The sequence below is a fragment of the Lepidochelys kempii genome, chromosome 8 (genome assembly GCF_965140265.1).
Source record: "Lepidochelys kempii isolate rLepKem1 chromosome 8, rLepKem1.hap2, whole genome shotgun sequence".
NCBI classification, from domain to species: domain Eukaryota; kingdom Metazoa; phylum Chordata; order Testudines; family Cheloniidae; genus Lepidochelys; species Lepidochelys kempii.
In genome coordinates this window covers 18,766,382-18,783,326 of record NC_133263.1, presented here as the reverse complement: position 1 = coordinate 18,783,326, position 16,945 = coordinate 18,766,382, and the positions used below count along the sequence as shown (strand labels likewise).

The window sequence follows — 16,945 nt, the reverse complement described above, 5'->3', positions numbered from 1 at the left end:
TTAATGTTTGAGAAGTGGAAACTGCAAATGTCCAGTAGCTTTATTTTACACTATGCACATTCATATTAACTTGGTCATGCTCTGTGGTTCAGATCAGCAAAATATTAAATAGGTAATTATATAACAGAACACAGAGATCCCTTAGGTAAATATCCTTACGTAAGCATGAGCTTTTGTCCTCGGTATCACCTCGTTTCTATGATAATGGTCAGCATATCCTTAAATCTGACAGTTTGTGCTCACTTTCCTACTGTTGTTACTATTAACCAGTTTCAGCCTCTCTGCTGCTTTGGCTCTTGATGATTTTGTCAGTCTTTCTGTTACTTACGCAGAGTGGGACTGATTCTCCCCTCATGTTGCTGGTAGCCAGAAGTAACAGCACTAGAGTTACAGCTGCATAAACCTGGAGCGGGAGGGGAACTGGCCCCAGTGTATTTAAAACAGTCTTGAAGCCCTTAGTCAGGGAAAACGTCTGCTCGTATCAATTAGCTCTTCCTGATTAAGGGACTTCAGCTTTCAATCCATACTGCATAAATAATACAAGGGCTCAAATTCTGCTCACAACCGTGTTCATAACTGAGTTAAATGCCTGTAACTGACAGCAGAATTTGGTTCACAAATATTGTACCATTGACCAAGTGTGTTTAATGCTGAGGACCAAGTCCTTAGCTGTGTAAACTGGAGAAGTGAAGCACCAAGACACACAGAGAAGAATTCAGTGGAGCTACATCACCTGCTCTGAATCTGGCCTTATAGTATTTGATAAAATGATGCAAAAGGCTGAATGTATTAGAGTCCATTAACCCCTTCCTACAGCTTAAAAAAACCCTGAACAGCTGTAAAATCATCTAGCAAGCAAAGCCGTATTTTCTATTTGAGAGTTTATTGAACTGCTTAAAAAAGAAATAACACTGATGAAAACGTCTCTGAGTGAAATGCAAGATGATTTAAGGAAATGTGTTTAACTAGTCATGTTCTAGGGATGTTCTGCTTTGCTGAAAGGGGTGCTGTGTCATCTCCATCCCCACTTTACTTCTCTGCTCTTTCCCATCAGTCTTTTCTACCAGCACTTGTCTTCTCCACTGGGCAGCTTTAAATGTAACAAACGCACTCACAACAACTACGAAAACTGAAACGAAAAGGGACGAGGTCAACGTTGTCCACCACTTATACGTGGAATCCAGCGCTCCAGGAACTGGCAAAACAAACAGGGAAAAAGAGCAAAGATGCTAAACCTAGGACGTGGTTCTGGACCAACTCTGCACTGGTTTCCCCTACTCCCCTCCAGCCCCACTGGCTATAATGGCACTACTCAGGATCTAAGTCGGCACAGAATTTAGCCCCACTGATTGGGCCTGAATTTGTAAATTAGTGGCCCAGACTGTAGGATGACGTGAGGCTGCTTTTGGCATAAGAGCAGCGTAGCTGGTCCTACACAGCTCATCTCCATTGTACAAAGTGTGGCCAAGGGTTCCCTACACCTCACCGATCCCAGCTTCTTGGGAATGTTGGCAGTCGTGTAATTTATGCTAGGCTGCTGAGCTAGCACACAAAAGGTACGTCTACAGTGCTCTCAGAGGGGCGAATGCGGCTTATACCTTCACTAGCTTTAAGGTAGCTAGCAAAGCTCAAAATAGCAGGGAAGGTGTGGTAGCACGGACGAGCAACACTAGAACATATCCACAGTTCTCAGTGGGCTTGTCTAGCCTGTGCTACTGCTTCTTTTCAGCCACGCGAGCTAGGTGTAGCTGTACCAGCACTAACAAGTGTGATCCCACCTCCACCTGCACTGTAGAGATGCCCACAGACCAGGATCAAGGGTGCGTAGAGGCTGGTGTGTCTTGTAAAACACATCGGGACTCCTCTCTATACCAACCCAAGACTCTGGCTGGGTGCAGGCAGTTCCTGCAGAGGGAGAGGAATCCTGCTCAGGGCGTGGAGCGGCAGACGAGCTTTGGAAAGCTGCACCTCAGGCACCCCTCTGACATGTCACTGCACGGGGAGAGCTGTTAAAAACACTGAATCGTATGCAGGGCGCACTCTCACCTGGGGCTCCCTTGCAGATCCACGAAGCCCGTTCAGAGCAGGCAAAGGAAATTAAGGTTCCAGATACAGGTTCAATCTGCACACACAAATCTTGAACTGCTCTGAAACCCCTGCAAAGCAAAACAAAGCAATGGAACTCACTTTTACACGAGTCTGCATTTCCAACTCATGAGCAAAAGTCACTGCAAACACACATCTCATCTGTATTCCCCATGGCGCTCCTCGGGGAGGGTGGAGGAAAAGGGTAAGAGATAAAGGAGGTAGAGTTGGTTGGGTGTTGGGAAGAGGTTCGGGGGGGAAAATGGGTGGAGTGTGTTTCCACTGTCACTTTTTAACTCATGGACTAGGCCTAGAGCACTTTTAATAGGCACAATTAGAAAGAAATCTAAATCAATGACCACCCTTAGTTAGTTAATTAAAAACATTAGCTGTCATGGCCTTGATTATGCCCGCAGGTTCACACTTGTATCAGCTTCATATATCTTTCAAACTTTTACTTTCTGTGCTTGCACAGGAAGGTGCAGAAAATGATTTTTCCAAATCCTTCTGAGAATCAGAGTCCCCCAAGATTTCAGGGTACAAAGGTCATGTGTGAAAAACAAGACAGCTGTATTAAATCCCCATCATTCTCCACTGACTGCTCTTAGAATAGCTACCACCATCACCTTATATAAAAAGACAGGTCAGCTCCTCAGTTGGAATAAGTTGACATAGCTCCATATGGCCCTATAACTGTCTGAAATGCTTGAACAGAGACTCTAAGATCAGTTTCACTCATGTGTTACCATACTGTCCTTTCCCAGCCGAATACTGTCACCATCTCAAGACAAATGCATCCAGAGTGGTGTCAATATGAAGGATTTCCTTTTCCAAAAGCAGCTGGCACCTTAGACCATAGCTGCGACTTCCACAGAACTTTCAGTCCACTCTGATCAAAATATTCGACAATGCCTTTTGGAAAAGACACAATAAATCCAGGTGCGCTTAGTCAGGTCAAAAGGCAATTCGTAATCTCACCTCCTCATGGGAGATCATTCTGCAGCCATGTGTTCCTGATGGGATCCTTTCTAAGGTATTTGCTCAACCCACAGCAATAAAACCAAACAATGCAGTTGCAGTTTGACACATTGCTTAGTATCTCGCAGACCCAGCAGCCACGAAACTAATACCCTGGACCACAAAATTACTGATTTAGAGAGGTATCTATTCATGCCAGCAGCACTGAAGGGCAGAGTACACAGCCTGAGTTTTGGGACAATCTGCATTAGGACTGCAGGACTGAGCCCTCAAAGAGCAGACATCTATTTCTCTGTATAGGGTGAATATATTTAAATAACTGAAATATGGCCAAGACAAGCTCCCCCATGATCTTATCACCCTTAAATAAAGGAAAGGTGAACAGAATGAGAAAGGGGAACTGCTTATTTTTACCAACGAGGGGCTGCTCTATCTCCATCAGGCATGATCCAGGAGTTTGACTGGAGTTTATAGCTCAGGCTGCCAAGCCAGCTTTTTCTAGCGATGACTTTAGCTATCCATCTCTGCAAAGAATTAGCAGAAGCAGTGTTGGGACATAAACTGTGGCTAAAATACATTAATAAATGCAATCGGTAACCATCAAGCACAGCCTCATTTCTTTGGATGATCGGTATATATGTGGACATATTTCCAGCTGAGGATTTGGCCCATTACTTTTGGATTCTCTTTTTAACTGGTATTGAGAACTAGCTTAATATATTAAGGGCCCAATTCTGTTCCTATTGAAATCAAGTAGTTTTGCTATTGGTTTTAAATGGGAGTAGGTTTAACTTTGTGTAACAGTTCACCAGTGACCAAAGCAAACATTAGTTACAAGTACATAATGAAGTATTAAACCTGGTATCTATTGTTAAAAGGGTGCTGTCAAGCAGTTGAGGGCCAATTTTGATTTACTTTATAATGGCTCTAGTTGGGTATGAATGTTCTCCAGATCCCAGCACAATCTAACTTCTCTGTCTATACTGCCCATCCCCATAGTATCATCTAACCACTACCAGATGACTGGTGAGGTTTCTAGAGAACTTCATGGTGTCTTCTGCTCTCCCTGACTTGGTTCTATCTCCAGGGATGAACTTTTGCAAATATCCACCATTCAATTGTTGAGAAATTGAAGACAAATTAAAAAATAACCACTTCTGATGTAGGACCTACATAGCTAAATCTTGAGATCCTTGTTTAGTTTTTATTCAGTCCCTACTCAGGCAAAACTCCCACTGGCATCAAGTGGGACTTTACCTGAATAAGGACCTCTAGCTTTAGCTCAGTATTATTATTATTTATATTATGTTAGCATGTAGGAGACCGTCATGAAGTAAAACTCCATTGTGCTTAGGCACTGTCCAAACAGAACAAGAAGATGGTCTCTGCCCCAGAAAGCTTACAATTTAAGTACAGTTTGTGTTCTGTTACTTCATATCCAGCCAGTTGGCTGATGGATTACAAGATAACTACAAACCCCATCTCCAGAAATCCTGGCATCACCGAACTATGGATGGGGGTGCTCCCTTAAGTGAAAAAGAAATGGAAGCTGATGTTGGCACACAAATAAATGAGTGAAAGAATGAGGATCATGTCAGCATGTGATCCATAAAATACATAAAAACAATTATTAGTTTTTCCTTTAAGAAGATAAAAGGGATCCAATAAGCTGAGAATATTATTTCAACATTTCAGACACAATGGAATGCAAAACAATACAAATTTAAAGACTAGCAAAAACCTCAACAGCACTGTAGCTCACGAAAGCTCATGCTCAAATAAATTGGTTAGTCTCTAAGGTGCCACAAGTCCTCCTTTTCTTTTTGCGAATACAGACTAACACGGCTGTTACTCTGAAACCTATTAACAATCTGACATTCATATGACTGACCTGTTCTTCAGTGCTGTTTAATTTGATCAGTTGTGCCCCTTGGAACCGACTGCACATGAACTCTGCTTCGCTCTTATTCAGCACCCCATAGGGAGGAACGTAGTAACAATTTCCATTCCAGTACTTCCAAGAGGCAAAACAGAACTTGCTTGTAAGGCCTTTTTGAAACATACAGACACACAAATTAAAGGTGCAACAAACACTATGCCCTATTAGGCAGGCAAAGATATTATATAGTTGTTTGCAACTTAAAGACATATTGTCCATGATTTCCTATATAACTGTAGGATGTTATGTGCATGTACTATACCATAATACAGGGCAAAGTCTATTTTGGTAGCCCATTAGTTGTGGTTTGCTTCAGTCATTCTGGTGTTTTATTAGCAGGCCACTAAAAGGTGCCCTTTTGTATCTTGTTAGATAGTAGTTGACTCTTTAAAAATACTTAAAACAATTGCTGATTTTTCCTCGGCTGCAGTACTTACGGTATTCACAGAGTTCTAATTTTTTCCTTTCTTGACATGTCACTGTACCATCACACAGCCCTGTGAGTCTATTACACACGGTATGATTGAGACAGGTGGGGCATTTCTTTTGACAATAGGCACCATAATGTCCTTTGCTGCAAGCTGAAAGTAATTTTAAAAAAAAAAAACCCACACCTCTAAATTTAGCTTCCATTTTTGGCATCTCTTGAAAATTTGAATTGTTTTTTTGAAAAGAAAAACAAAGACAAAATGCCAGGTTACCTTGAAATATAATATAGTAAACTTGCTTGATATATTAAACTTTAAACTTATACTGTCAACATGCTTTATAGGAATTATTTTATTTTTTTCCATTTCAGTTTCAAACTTCCAAGGAACACAGAAAAATAAACGAACAACTAAAAAGTAATCAATCAGCAATGCCTTCGTTTCCTTTTCTATGCACAAATTTACAAAGCTACAGCATTATCCTTTTCTTAATATATAGCACAAACAAGACGACAATTACCACTCCTCAGGTACACAGCATCCTGTCTGTTTTTGCTGAAGATCAGTTCTTTACCAGTGACTGGTATGTAACGCTTTCCCCAGTAGGTGACTCCAGTGCAATCTGCTTTTAAAATACAGGCTGACAGAGCGAACTCCAAGGATGAATATGTATCTCTCCCTGAAGGCTTAGTGAGCAGCCTTCCGGAGTATTTCCAAAACATGCTGTCACCTGAAAGATTTTTAGAAAAGCATCCATAAACTTTCTCTTTGCATTTTACAGAGCCAATCCCTGTACTACACTTTCCTTCACTGTGCAAGATGGGGGCGCTGAGGAACAGCAAGCAATGGCTCTCACATTTTCTGCACACGGAAAGTGCAGCCCTTCATGTCAATGCACATCAGACAGGACCTTTGCTTTAAATACTTCATCTAAAAAACTGACACTCAGTAAACCAAGGGTAGTCAATAGCAGGACAGTGAGCCAAATCTGGACTACCATACGCTTTTGAACAGACCCCAAAATCTTTTGATTTACTTCTCATTATTATTGTTTATTTTTTTTCTCTGGAGTCTGGACCTTGACTATACCCTGACCAAGAAATTTGGACCTTGACAAGAAATAATTGACTACCCCTGCAGTAAACCCATGGATCTCCATTTACCTACCTGAGAAGGATGAAGGGCTGAGCCAAGCTTGCTGGGATTCAAACTTGTGCTTCCTAGGAGTCTAGGGGTTTCAAACCTGAGACTTAGAGTACTATTTGACACCAATTCCTGCTCTCATTTCTCTGTTCTTTTGTAACAAATATCTTAATGGCAATATAAATATATGGAAAAGAATGAGAGTGACACACTGGGTGACCTGACGGGTCAGCTGAAAATCCGGGAACCAAGAACACACACACTGCTGGTCTGTGTTATTTCCATATATGTATCCAGCTTTCACACCAATGAACAGTCAATTCATAAAAAATCTCAGCCCCTCAGAGCTTATGTCCACATAGGAACCAGGATAATATTCCACCAATAATAACCTGAGAAACAGTCACACTTGCAATAAAATAAATGATTACCCCAAGATGGCATCACAATTTCACATGCACACAGTGCTGTAGGTTGTGTGACAGTGTTTAACAATGTGATCAACACAAACTCAAGCAGGTCTGCCATTCTATCTAGCAGTGTTAACATATGCACCTCGAAGAAAGGAAGACAGGGCACATGTAACAATACAATTCAAATAAGTGCAATTCATTTTCTAGGACTATACAAAAATCCCCTGAACAATTTTTTTTAATAAGCTATTCTGCAATTTCATTTTGCCATTTCCATACCCCCATTCCCACCCTCACATTTCTTGTGTTCACAAAACCAAAAATTTAGCTGCAAAAACCAAACTGGTTTGCATGTTTTTGAAATAGAAACAATGTTGCTCAAAAATGGGCACAAATTTTGAACATTTCAAATTACATGATCAATGTCACATGCTCCTCCATCAGCTCAGAGACCTGCTGAACTACAGCAGCTGACAATGGTCTTCCTGAGCAGTGCAAAGCACAACACTCTGAAATGTGTTTTATAATTAGATGCAGCTTGTTTGCTGGATCACAGGCAATCACTGCAAACCGTTTTTCAAAGCCAGCCACACCTGTTGACTTTTTACACTTCTACCTTGGGGAAAAAAAAAAAACAACACAGGTTCTTTGGCATCATTCCCTTTAACAATCGAAAATCCAGACTGAAGTGACCTTGTCTGTCTAGTTCATGTTCATAAGATTGGATGCATTAAATTCTCCTAGACTGCTGTCATGTTTCTCCTTTTGGTAAATAAATCAAATGTGAGACTATTAAATTTAATACAAACGGATACTATTAGCCTCGTTTGCTCCAGGCTCAGCATTCTCATTTAAATGTGGCAAGATCTGTAAAATAAAGTCAGTCGGGGACTGACTTAAACAAGTCTGACATTTCCTTGAATTCAACACTTCGAGTTCAGAAGCTTTTCTGTAAGAAATGGCCCTAAAATATAATTACCAGAGCATGATCTTTGCTTTTCTGTTTTGTGTGTGCGGATAATAAGAGCTGCAAATCAGACGCTGCTTGACAATTCTGAATAGTCACTTAGTACTAGGCTTAGTACTAGGCTTTGGTACCAACTTAGTGCTAGATTGTGACTAGAACTTGTCGACATTTTTTTGGCGAATCAGAAATTCAGCAAAGAAAGTGCATTTTTCAAGACCCTGAAACAAGTTGCACATTTAAGTTGAATTTTATGAATAGTTTCGACAAAAAAAATTGGCAGAAAAAAAAGTCACATCTCTTAAACCCAGGTGAGCCCGGCATTGTGTCCAATGATTTTTCCCACAACTGGGATGGGAAATGTGAAGAAAAATGCAGAAATTGGTTAGAAGAAAACTTTATTTCTACTGCTAATCTAAGAAACTAAAACTGAAGGGAAATTAAAAAAAAACTTTTTGTAAAAAATAACTGGCTAAGTAGAGTCTAATCAAACTGTCTCCGCTAAAACTACGACGTAAACGATTTTCTTTTCGAGAGCTGTTCGAAGAGGCAGCACGGCCACTGAGCTGTGGCTACAGCCGAGGACGTAGAGATGGAATGGAGGGGTCAGGTCGCGCACGCTACAAGAGGCACCAACGACACCGCGAGACAGCTGCTGCGCACGCCCCGACCAAGTACTGCTACCTAAAATCTCCGATCTCCGGCACAGGGACGCACCGACACCTAACATGGAGCACTCACAGGGACACTACTCGAAGAAGAAACCACACTTAATATCAGTCCAAAATTACCTGAATTTGATTTCAGTTCAGCCACCAAACCAATGTTATCAATTATTTTCTCAACTCTAATTGTGACTAGACCCACACAGTCACGTGGAAGAGTAAGGATATCCACCACTACTGTTTAGTGATTCGAGTTAAGGCTACCCAGGTCTTAGCTTTCAGTGCTCTGGGGAGCTGTCTGATTGCACGGGGGAGGAGGGAGTTAGGTGCACCCTGAAAAGGACTGTAGTACATTTCTCCTCCTCCACTGGCACGGACAGGGAGCCCTGGAAAGAACTCCTTCTCTGCAGAACGCTGCTTCCCTGGGAGCTTCTGGTGGCAGTGCAGCTATGCATCAGTACTGAGCATAAAACGTGCAATCTGGCCCTTCTCGAGAAGGCTGTTCATACTGAGTCACCAACTCCATGTCCTCGACTTTTGGTTTTGTTGCTGTGAAGAGATTTCCCATTTTCAGAACTGACCCAGGATGACACCGCTTAGCTTTTAAGGGCTGTGCAGTTCACAGCACTAGCTATCTATGGCCGCAGGCACGTTTTATACACGGTAGCTAAACTCATCAATTTCACTTTTGACCCAATTCTGTCACCCTTACTGACAGTGCCAAGTACCCACTCTGTGAGCAGATCAACCTTTGTAAATGGCAGAATCAGGCCCTATATATTTGCCATACACAGATGTGAACCTACAGTATATATGGTATAGTCGGTTCAGCCAGAGCTTTTTGTCCTGGAAGAGTAAGATGAACACCTCCCAAATGGTTATCCCACCGAATTCTCTCTTACCTTCCCTTCTTTCACAAACCCAGAAAGCCAGAGAAGAACAGTTAATTTGGTTCAAGCTCCCATTCGCATTCAGCTGATCACAACTGTCTGGAGCAGTACTCTTGGTGGGGCTTAGCCTGAACAATCAAAAGCACACAGTACTGGATGTTAAACATCACATCAGATGAGAGAGCCAGGGTTTTGGCTCTAAGAAAAATAAATGATTTCAGAAACACTGTAGTTATACTAAACCTCATGAAAAGACTCATAACAAATCCATGCAAGACAAATTTTCAGTCTGTCATTTGAGCACTCAAAGCAGCAAGTAGGGCCCAAATGTCCGTTTTAGGCACTCATACAGGATTTAGGGTCCTGCCTTAGCAATGTGTATCCTCTATAGGCCTTTTTAGCCTTCCATTTCTCTCTCCTGAGTGATACTCACGCAATGTTTTTTCTTATTATTTCAGTTTCCAAGATATCTTACTTACTTCCCAATGACTCCAAGTACATTTCCCCCAGGATGTTCCTATACCCCTTATTCTTTTCACTCCGTCATACTAGACCCACTTTTGCAGCTCCCTCTAGCTTAGCCCTTAGCCTCCAAACCACTCTCTAGATACCAAACTCCATATACATTTTGGGATCCAGAAAGCAGAGCCTTAACCAAGACACAAAGCCAATATGAAAGCTGTGATGGCTATGGACTCCTCATACAAATAAGCAGGCCCAAGATCAAGGCAAATAAGCAGACCCAAGATCAAGGCTAGAGGCAGTTCCCATGTTGTGAAGCTGATTTCCAGTGGAGGTGGCTATCAGTGGTAGACAATGATCCATGTCACAAAAATACATCCTTGCAACCAGCCATTCCTGGTAGCCTCAGTGGAGAGAAAGAAGAGACACTGTGGGCCAAGTTGTCTGGAGCTGTCCTGCCCCAGAGGGAGCTCCCCATATTTCAGGTGGAGAGATGGAGCAGCATGCTCCAGGAGGCGGTGCAGGAAGGAGAAAGGGGGCAAGAATATGGTCCCCAATGAAGCCATGGTCCCTAAGCACAGGGATGGCAATTGTAATTGGCCCCCGTGTGGAAGGAAGGCTCCTGGCCCTGAATTATCATGGAAACTACATTATCTCTTACATCTAAAGGTGGTCTCTCCATGGTCCCTGCTGCTGCCGCTGCTGGTCCTATTCTGTGGATGAAGGGAGGAACTGTGCTCATAAGGGACATGTGCAGAAAACCACTTCACAAAGAAGCCAGTAGAAATTTCTGGACAGAGGCCGATTTCCAAAGGCACAAATGGCTTTTAGGCAGCCAACTCCCACTGAAAGTCATTGGTGGTCAGGAGCCTAAATGGCATATGTGTCTTTGCAAACCTCCCTGCAATCCCCAGCTGGTGTAAACTGGCACAGTTTCATTTAAGTCAATGGAGTTACAATTTACATCAGCTGAGGATCTGACCCTTGGGGTGAAAAGTGTTTTAAAAACCCCATTAGATGCGTAGTCTGTTTAAACCCCATTTTTATGAAATCAGCAAGGTCGCCTTACGTAACATGTTGATTCTTCCTGCTTGATTTCTCTGCATCGCTTTGTGAGGCACCCAACGAGAAAATCCAAACAGGTTTCTGTAACACAGAGGTTACCCAGGCCTGCAAGTTAGAAGCACACTTATGTTAGAGAACTAAGGTATATAAAGAAGGACATGCCCATTAACAGGTAAATGGCAGAGGTTTATTTGATGGATCTTAGGGCAGGATTTCCAGTCGTAAACATTTGTCCTGGTACTAGTATTGGTATCCAATTATGCAAACCATCCGAACAGCTTCTGACTTTTGAGAGGGGTTCAAAATCAAAAGTCAAATCGAGATCTGAATTTGGCAAACAGCTCTTATCTGTGCAATACACAGAACACTCCTGTAGCAAAAGACTTTGCAGAAAAGATGTGGGTACCACAAAGAGATAAGACAGCAATGACATCACCACTTTAGTACAATTTATGACAGCAGCTGGTTAAAAGATTTTTTTAGGCAAACTGAGAAGGGTGTACACAAGTCATTCACTAATCTTTTTGTACGGAAGCCGTTTCACACCACGCTTGGTTTATGATGTGCTTTTTGCATGTGCTGCACAATAATGTGTTTTATAGCTGAGAAGCATGACCCTGGCAATTAGACCAAGGATGTAGAATGTTGGGAACGGACGATTCAGGAGTTTGCTGTCTGAAACACAAAGAGCCTGGATAAAAGAGTTACGAGAGTCCAAGGGTGGAAGAGTGAGTGATACTTGTGAGGAGATTTTACTCTTACAACATACAACAGAAACGTTTTCCAGGTGTATTCCAGTACTGTGCTGCAGCAGCACCATAAAAAGAGCCACTGTCAGCATAGTCCAGCACCCTCTTTTATACAGTGATTAGCTGATGTGCTCATGCTGTGATGGTCAGAGACAGGGGAGTGCAGGACACTGGGATGGTAAGAGTCAGATTTTTTATTAGCTTGCCCCATAAGGCTATGCAACTGGGCTGGATATACACACCTGACCCGACGCTTGAACTTGTAGCATTGGGTCTCAAACAGAGTGTGTGTATTGACTGGTTTCTGTGTGTTACACTGTTGTAAGTCAGGAGTAACTGTAATGATGTGCATGGTGTAAAACTATTTAAGTGAGACCTGGCTCAGTGTCTTTTCACCAGTAGACGCAGTGTTAAAAAGCCATTTGCTGCTGTATGGCTCCACCATAACAGACTGGTATGTGCAGTCAAGCCAAACTCTAAAGCCCAGTCACTACTTATATTCCAGCCAGGCACCGGGCAGCACACAAGGTGTAACAGGGAGGAATCATCCTTTCAGGCATGCTAAGTGTTGTCGCTGTGTTTTGTAGAACTGTTTTGGAGTTAAAATGGAGAAACCTCACTTTTCACAGATATGTTCAAAAGAACATCAATGTTTGAATCGCCCTTAGCGAAGTTGGAATTTGTCTTATGTTTCAATGCACAAAGCCCTTTTCTGACAAACAGTAATATTTTGCTCCAGCAGAGAACCCAACACGAAACTGTGACAATATTTTCACAAGTTCACACACCCCGATCATCAATAAAGACTGATTCACTGAAGCTCGACTTGCAGAATACAGCTCAGTTGGCAGCTCTGGCTCTAATGGAGCTAGAGTAAATTACATCAGCTGTGCTAACAGCTATGGAAGCCTGGCTATCCCTGTAAACCAGGCATCGATAACTTTGAAGACAGATAGGGAGCAGCTCTCTGAAGGTGCAAGGTGACATTTGTCCATCAATAACCACCTTTTCAACAATGCATAAACTGAAACACTTTACCTTTTCTTCTGCGCTATCCAGCAATAGTAGGTCAGTGCCATTATAGGCAGTGCAGTAATTCTTAGCTTCCAGCCAGGTCAAACTATTAGTCTCTTCCATATAATAACAGCTGCCATTCCAGTACCACCATCCAGGATCCTCTGGGCATTTCATATTGATCACTCCTGAGGAACAAACAGAGATATTTTAAACAACCGGAACACTCATAAAATCTCACTTTTGGAAACAGTAGCCCAGAGCTTTGTTAAAGAAGTGCCATTATTCAACACAGTGAAACCTGGCTTTAGTGACCATTACTGAATCCAATGAAATTAACTGCTTCTTCGTATAAAAGCTTAAATGTTCTCACTACATGCCTATTCCCAAACTCACAAAGTTTAATGCAAGTCTTTCCATTGGCTTCAAATGGACTTTGGTTTAGGCAGTGTATTTGGGAATGCTGTGGGGTGATCTCTCAAGACTGGAAGTTGCCTATAATGTGACTATCCCTTTGACAAACATCAATTCACTGAAACCAGTACAGCTTTCAGTGAACCAATATTTTCACATTACAGTAAAAGCTTTGTTGGGACAATGGGAGGTGCTGGTTAGTCAAAAATTCTGGTTAGCTAAGAGTTATACTTACCAATGGATTACCAATTTTCAAAAGAATTAGAATACAATAAAATGAATAAACATTCCTATTCTCGCCCTTTTCAAAACATGTACAAATATCTATTTTCTGTTTTAATGTCAACACAACTCTCTTATGCTTCTCTCCTTTGCTTTTCACCGTATTTTGGATGCCATAACGGTAGGATGGCATTGATATTTTACGATAAACACAGGACAATACACTGAGTAATAAACCAATGGATCACAGTGGCGGATACAAACAGAAAGAACAGCATTCGGCTCTTCTAGGCTAACTTGAGCGTAGTCTGACTACTCTCGGAAATACTTGGGTTCCGAATAGCTTCAGCATCGATTCCAGGTAGCTTCGGCATCGGTCCCAGTTACTAGATTGAAGATTTGTATTGGTTTCTAGAGCTTTCCGGTTGGTAAAGTGCCGAGTAACATAGCTTTTACTGTTGTCAAGGTTCCTCCCCCACTCTGAACTCTAGGGTACAGATGTGGGGACCTGCATGAAAAAACCTCCTAAGCTTATCTTTACCAGCTTAGGTCAAAACTTCCCCAAGGTACAAAATATTCCCCCCGTTGTCCTTGGACTGGCCGCTACCACCACCAAACTAATACTGGTTACTGGGGAAGAGCTGTTTGGACGCGTCTTTCCCCCCAAAATACTTCCCAAAACCCTGCACCCCACTTCCTGGACAAGGTTTGGTAAAACGCCTCACCAATTTGCCTAGGTGACTACAGACCCAGACCCTTGGATCTTAAGAACAATGAACAATCCTCCCAACACTTGCACCCCCCCTTTCCTGGGAAATGTTGGATAAAAAGCCTCACCAATTTGCATAGGTGACCACAGACCCAAACCTTTGGATCTGAGAACAATGAAAAAGCATTCAGTTTTTACAAGAAGACTTTTAATAAAAAATAGAAGTAAATAGAAAAAGAAATCCCCCCTGTAAAATCAGGATGGTAGATATCTTACAGGGTAATTAGATTCAAAAACATAGAGAACCCCTCTAGGCAAAACCTTAAGTTACAAAAAAGATACACAGACAGAAATAGTTATTCTATTCAGCACAATTCTTTTCTCAGCCATTTAAAGAAATCATAATCTAACACATACCTAGCTAGATTACTTACTAAAAGTTCTAAGACTCCATTCCTGGTCTATCCCCGGCAAAGACCCAGCATACAGACAGACCCAGACCCTTTGTTTCTCTCCCTCCTCCCAGCTTTTGAAAGTATCTTGTCTCCTCATTGGTCATTTTGGTCAGGTGCCAGCGAGGTTACCTTTAGCTTCTTAACCCTTTACAGGTGAGAGGAGCTTTCCCCTGGCCAGGAGGGATTTCAAAGGGGTTTACCCTTCCCTTTATATTTATGACAACTGTATATTGCTATGTATTACAAAAGTACAGTACAAAAAGAGAAGGAATTGGTACCATCTAGTGGTTAGAGCTATGGTCTGGATGCTATTCCTGGCTTTACCTCTGCTCCTTTTGAGACACCAACCTTGTCTCTCTCTTAACCTCTGCATGCTTCTGTTCCCGTTGTGCAACACGAGGATATTAATACTCATCTCATAGACATGGTTAGAGTTAATTGATGAACATAAAGTGTTTTCAGACCCTCTGATGAGAGGCTGCACAGAAGTACAAAGGATTACTATTCAGAACACACTGAAGCCAAGGACACAAGTTGAAATGTCACATGACATTCAATTGCTGTGTTGTTTATATACCATTCACATGGGTTGGAAGCTGCCAGCCAGAGCAAGTCTTGGTGCACAGTGAGGCATGAAACCCAGGAATGAAAGAAGGTTTTAGACACATTTTCTCCTGGGTTTGTCTGCTTCTTTCTCTAACAGAAACTGCAAAATTACTCAAAGGCCGGCACAATGATTAATAGTCTTAGGGAATCACAAATATTATGGGGATAGCTGAGCAGACTACATTTAATAGCATACATGGCCAACATGCTGATAACCAAAACAATAGTGAAGCCAAGGAATTTTCTGCTATGTCTTCTGATGGGAGTGTGAGTAAAATCAATAAGCTCTGTGCCAGCTTTGCCAGCTGCTTTCCTTTCTCCACTGTGATGGGTTGTGTATCACGTACCTTTTTGGCATTGCTGTGCCACATATTCCTGAGAACACTGTAAATTCTCTGCACATTCTCCAGTGAAGGGGCTGCAGTTTTCAATTCTACTGCAAGTGCAACTGCCCAGGCATTCAGGACCATAGTGCCCTGGGGCACAAGCTGCAAAAATAGACAGTGAAAAGAGACTTAGAAATTACTATGGAGACAAGAATCTAAATCAAACCAATTAGTGCCTCAACCATGAAAATGTGCACAGACTTTATTTACTTGGAAAGGATACAAATTATCATTGAAACCATGGCATAGTACACAAGGGAATCCAGTGTAAAAGTCCTACAGCTCACTGTAATAATAAGCAGAAGAGACAGGATACGGAGGCCAGGGGTACCTCACTCAATATGTACCTAGAATAGTTCTTTCCAGGCTATTTATTTCATATCTCAGGGTATGCAATTCCCTATCTAATGAGGTAACACTAAACCCGATTTCTGGCTAGTAAAACATAGGTACAGCAGTAGATTAAAGGACACTGTCAAGGCTAGAAAATCTTGCTATTATAGACGTATGTGATCATGTATATGCATGTGTACGCCACCCCAATGAGCCCTCTCCACTCCATGCACCTGTTTCATTTTGGCGGGCAGAGAAAGGTCCAGGAATCCTGCCCTCTGCCAGCACAAGCAATGCTGCTGTGCTCATAAGAGCTGCAAAACTCACTTCATTTACTTGGCTTTCCAAATGGCTATAAACGATCACCAAGTACCACAGAATTATTTAGGCGTAATGAGAACTTTACATTCCAGGGCATTCTTAATTATGTTTGATTTTACAGCAGTGACATGTATTAATGCTGTTGTAATTGTCTAGTGTAGCGGTTCTCAAACTGTGGGTCGGGACCCCAAAGTCGATTGCAACCCCATTTTAATGGGGTGACAAAGGCTGGCATTAGACTTGCTGGGGCCCGGGGCCAAAGCCCAAGCCCAAGCGCCCAGAGCCAAAGCTGAAGCCCGAGCCCCACCACCCAGGGCTGAAGCTGAAGCCCATGGGCTTCAGTCCTGGATGGCAGGGCTCAGGCTTCGCTTCCCCCCTGACACACACCCAGGATAACAGAGCTCAGGCAGGCTCAGGCTTCAGTCCCTCCTCCCCAGCACTCCCAGGGTCAAGCAGTAATTTTTGTTGTCAGAAGGGGGTCACAGTGCAATGAAGTTTGAGAACCCCTGGTCTAGTGACACGGGCTGAGTAACTCTTCTCAGGGCAAGCTAAACATTTGCAGCCAAATTATTCGCTTCCAATATTGTGGTCCCAAGAGGGCTCTTGCAAAAAGAAGATCTCCTGAGATCCGAGAAGGAGCACACAGTTAATGTACATCACCCACAAGGGACATGCTTCAGTACTCTGGCATACGTGATTTCAAA

At 42.4% G+C, this 16,945-nt stretch overlaps 1 protein-coding gene across 7 annotated transcripts in view; it reads right to left on the bottom strand.

The window, feature by feature from the left end:
- LOC140915674 (uncharacterized) overlaps positions 1-15,019 on the bottom strand; it is a 29,429-nt gene extending 14,410 nt beyond the window's left edge. For 5 of the 7 annotated variants that reach the window (XR_012160241.1, XR_012160243.1, XR_012160242.1 and 2 more), the window contains exons 1-8: positions 14,944-15,019; positions 12,820-12,983; positions 11,037-11,137; positions 9,518-9,633; positions 5,951-6,160; positions 4,955-5,112; positions 3,478-3,587; positions 2,047-2,156 (exon numbers count right to left, since the gene is read on the bottom strand). Coding sequence is in view for 4 of the 7 variants with exons in the window: in XM_073355751.1 (XP_073211852.1) it covers positions 2,047-2,156; positions 3,478-3,587; positions 4,955-5,112; positions 5,951-6,160; positions 9,518-9,633; positions 11,037-11,137; positions 12,820-12,983; positions 14,944-15,010 (1,036 nt within the window). In the remaining 3 variants the exon portion in view is untranslated. Of the gene's footprint in view, positions 1-914; positions 1,196-2,046; positions 2,157-3,477; positions 3,588-4,954; positions 5,113-5,950; positions 6,161-9,517; positions 9,634-11,036; positions 11,138-12,819; positions 12,984-14,943 lie in introns of those variants that run through there. The other 2 variants (XM_073355749.1, XM_073355753.1) reach the window with 2 other exon arrangements.
- Between the last annotated feature and the right edge of the window lie 1,926 nt (positions 15,020-16,945).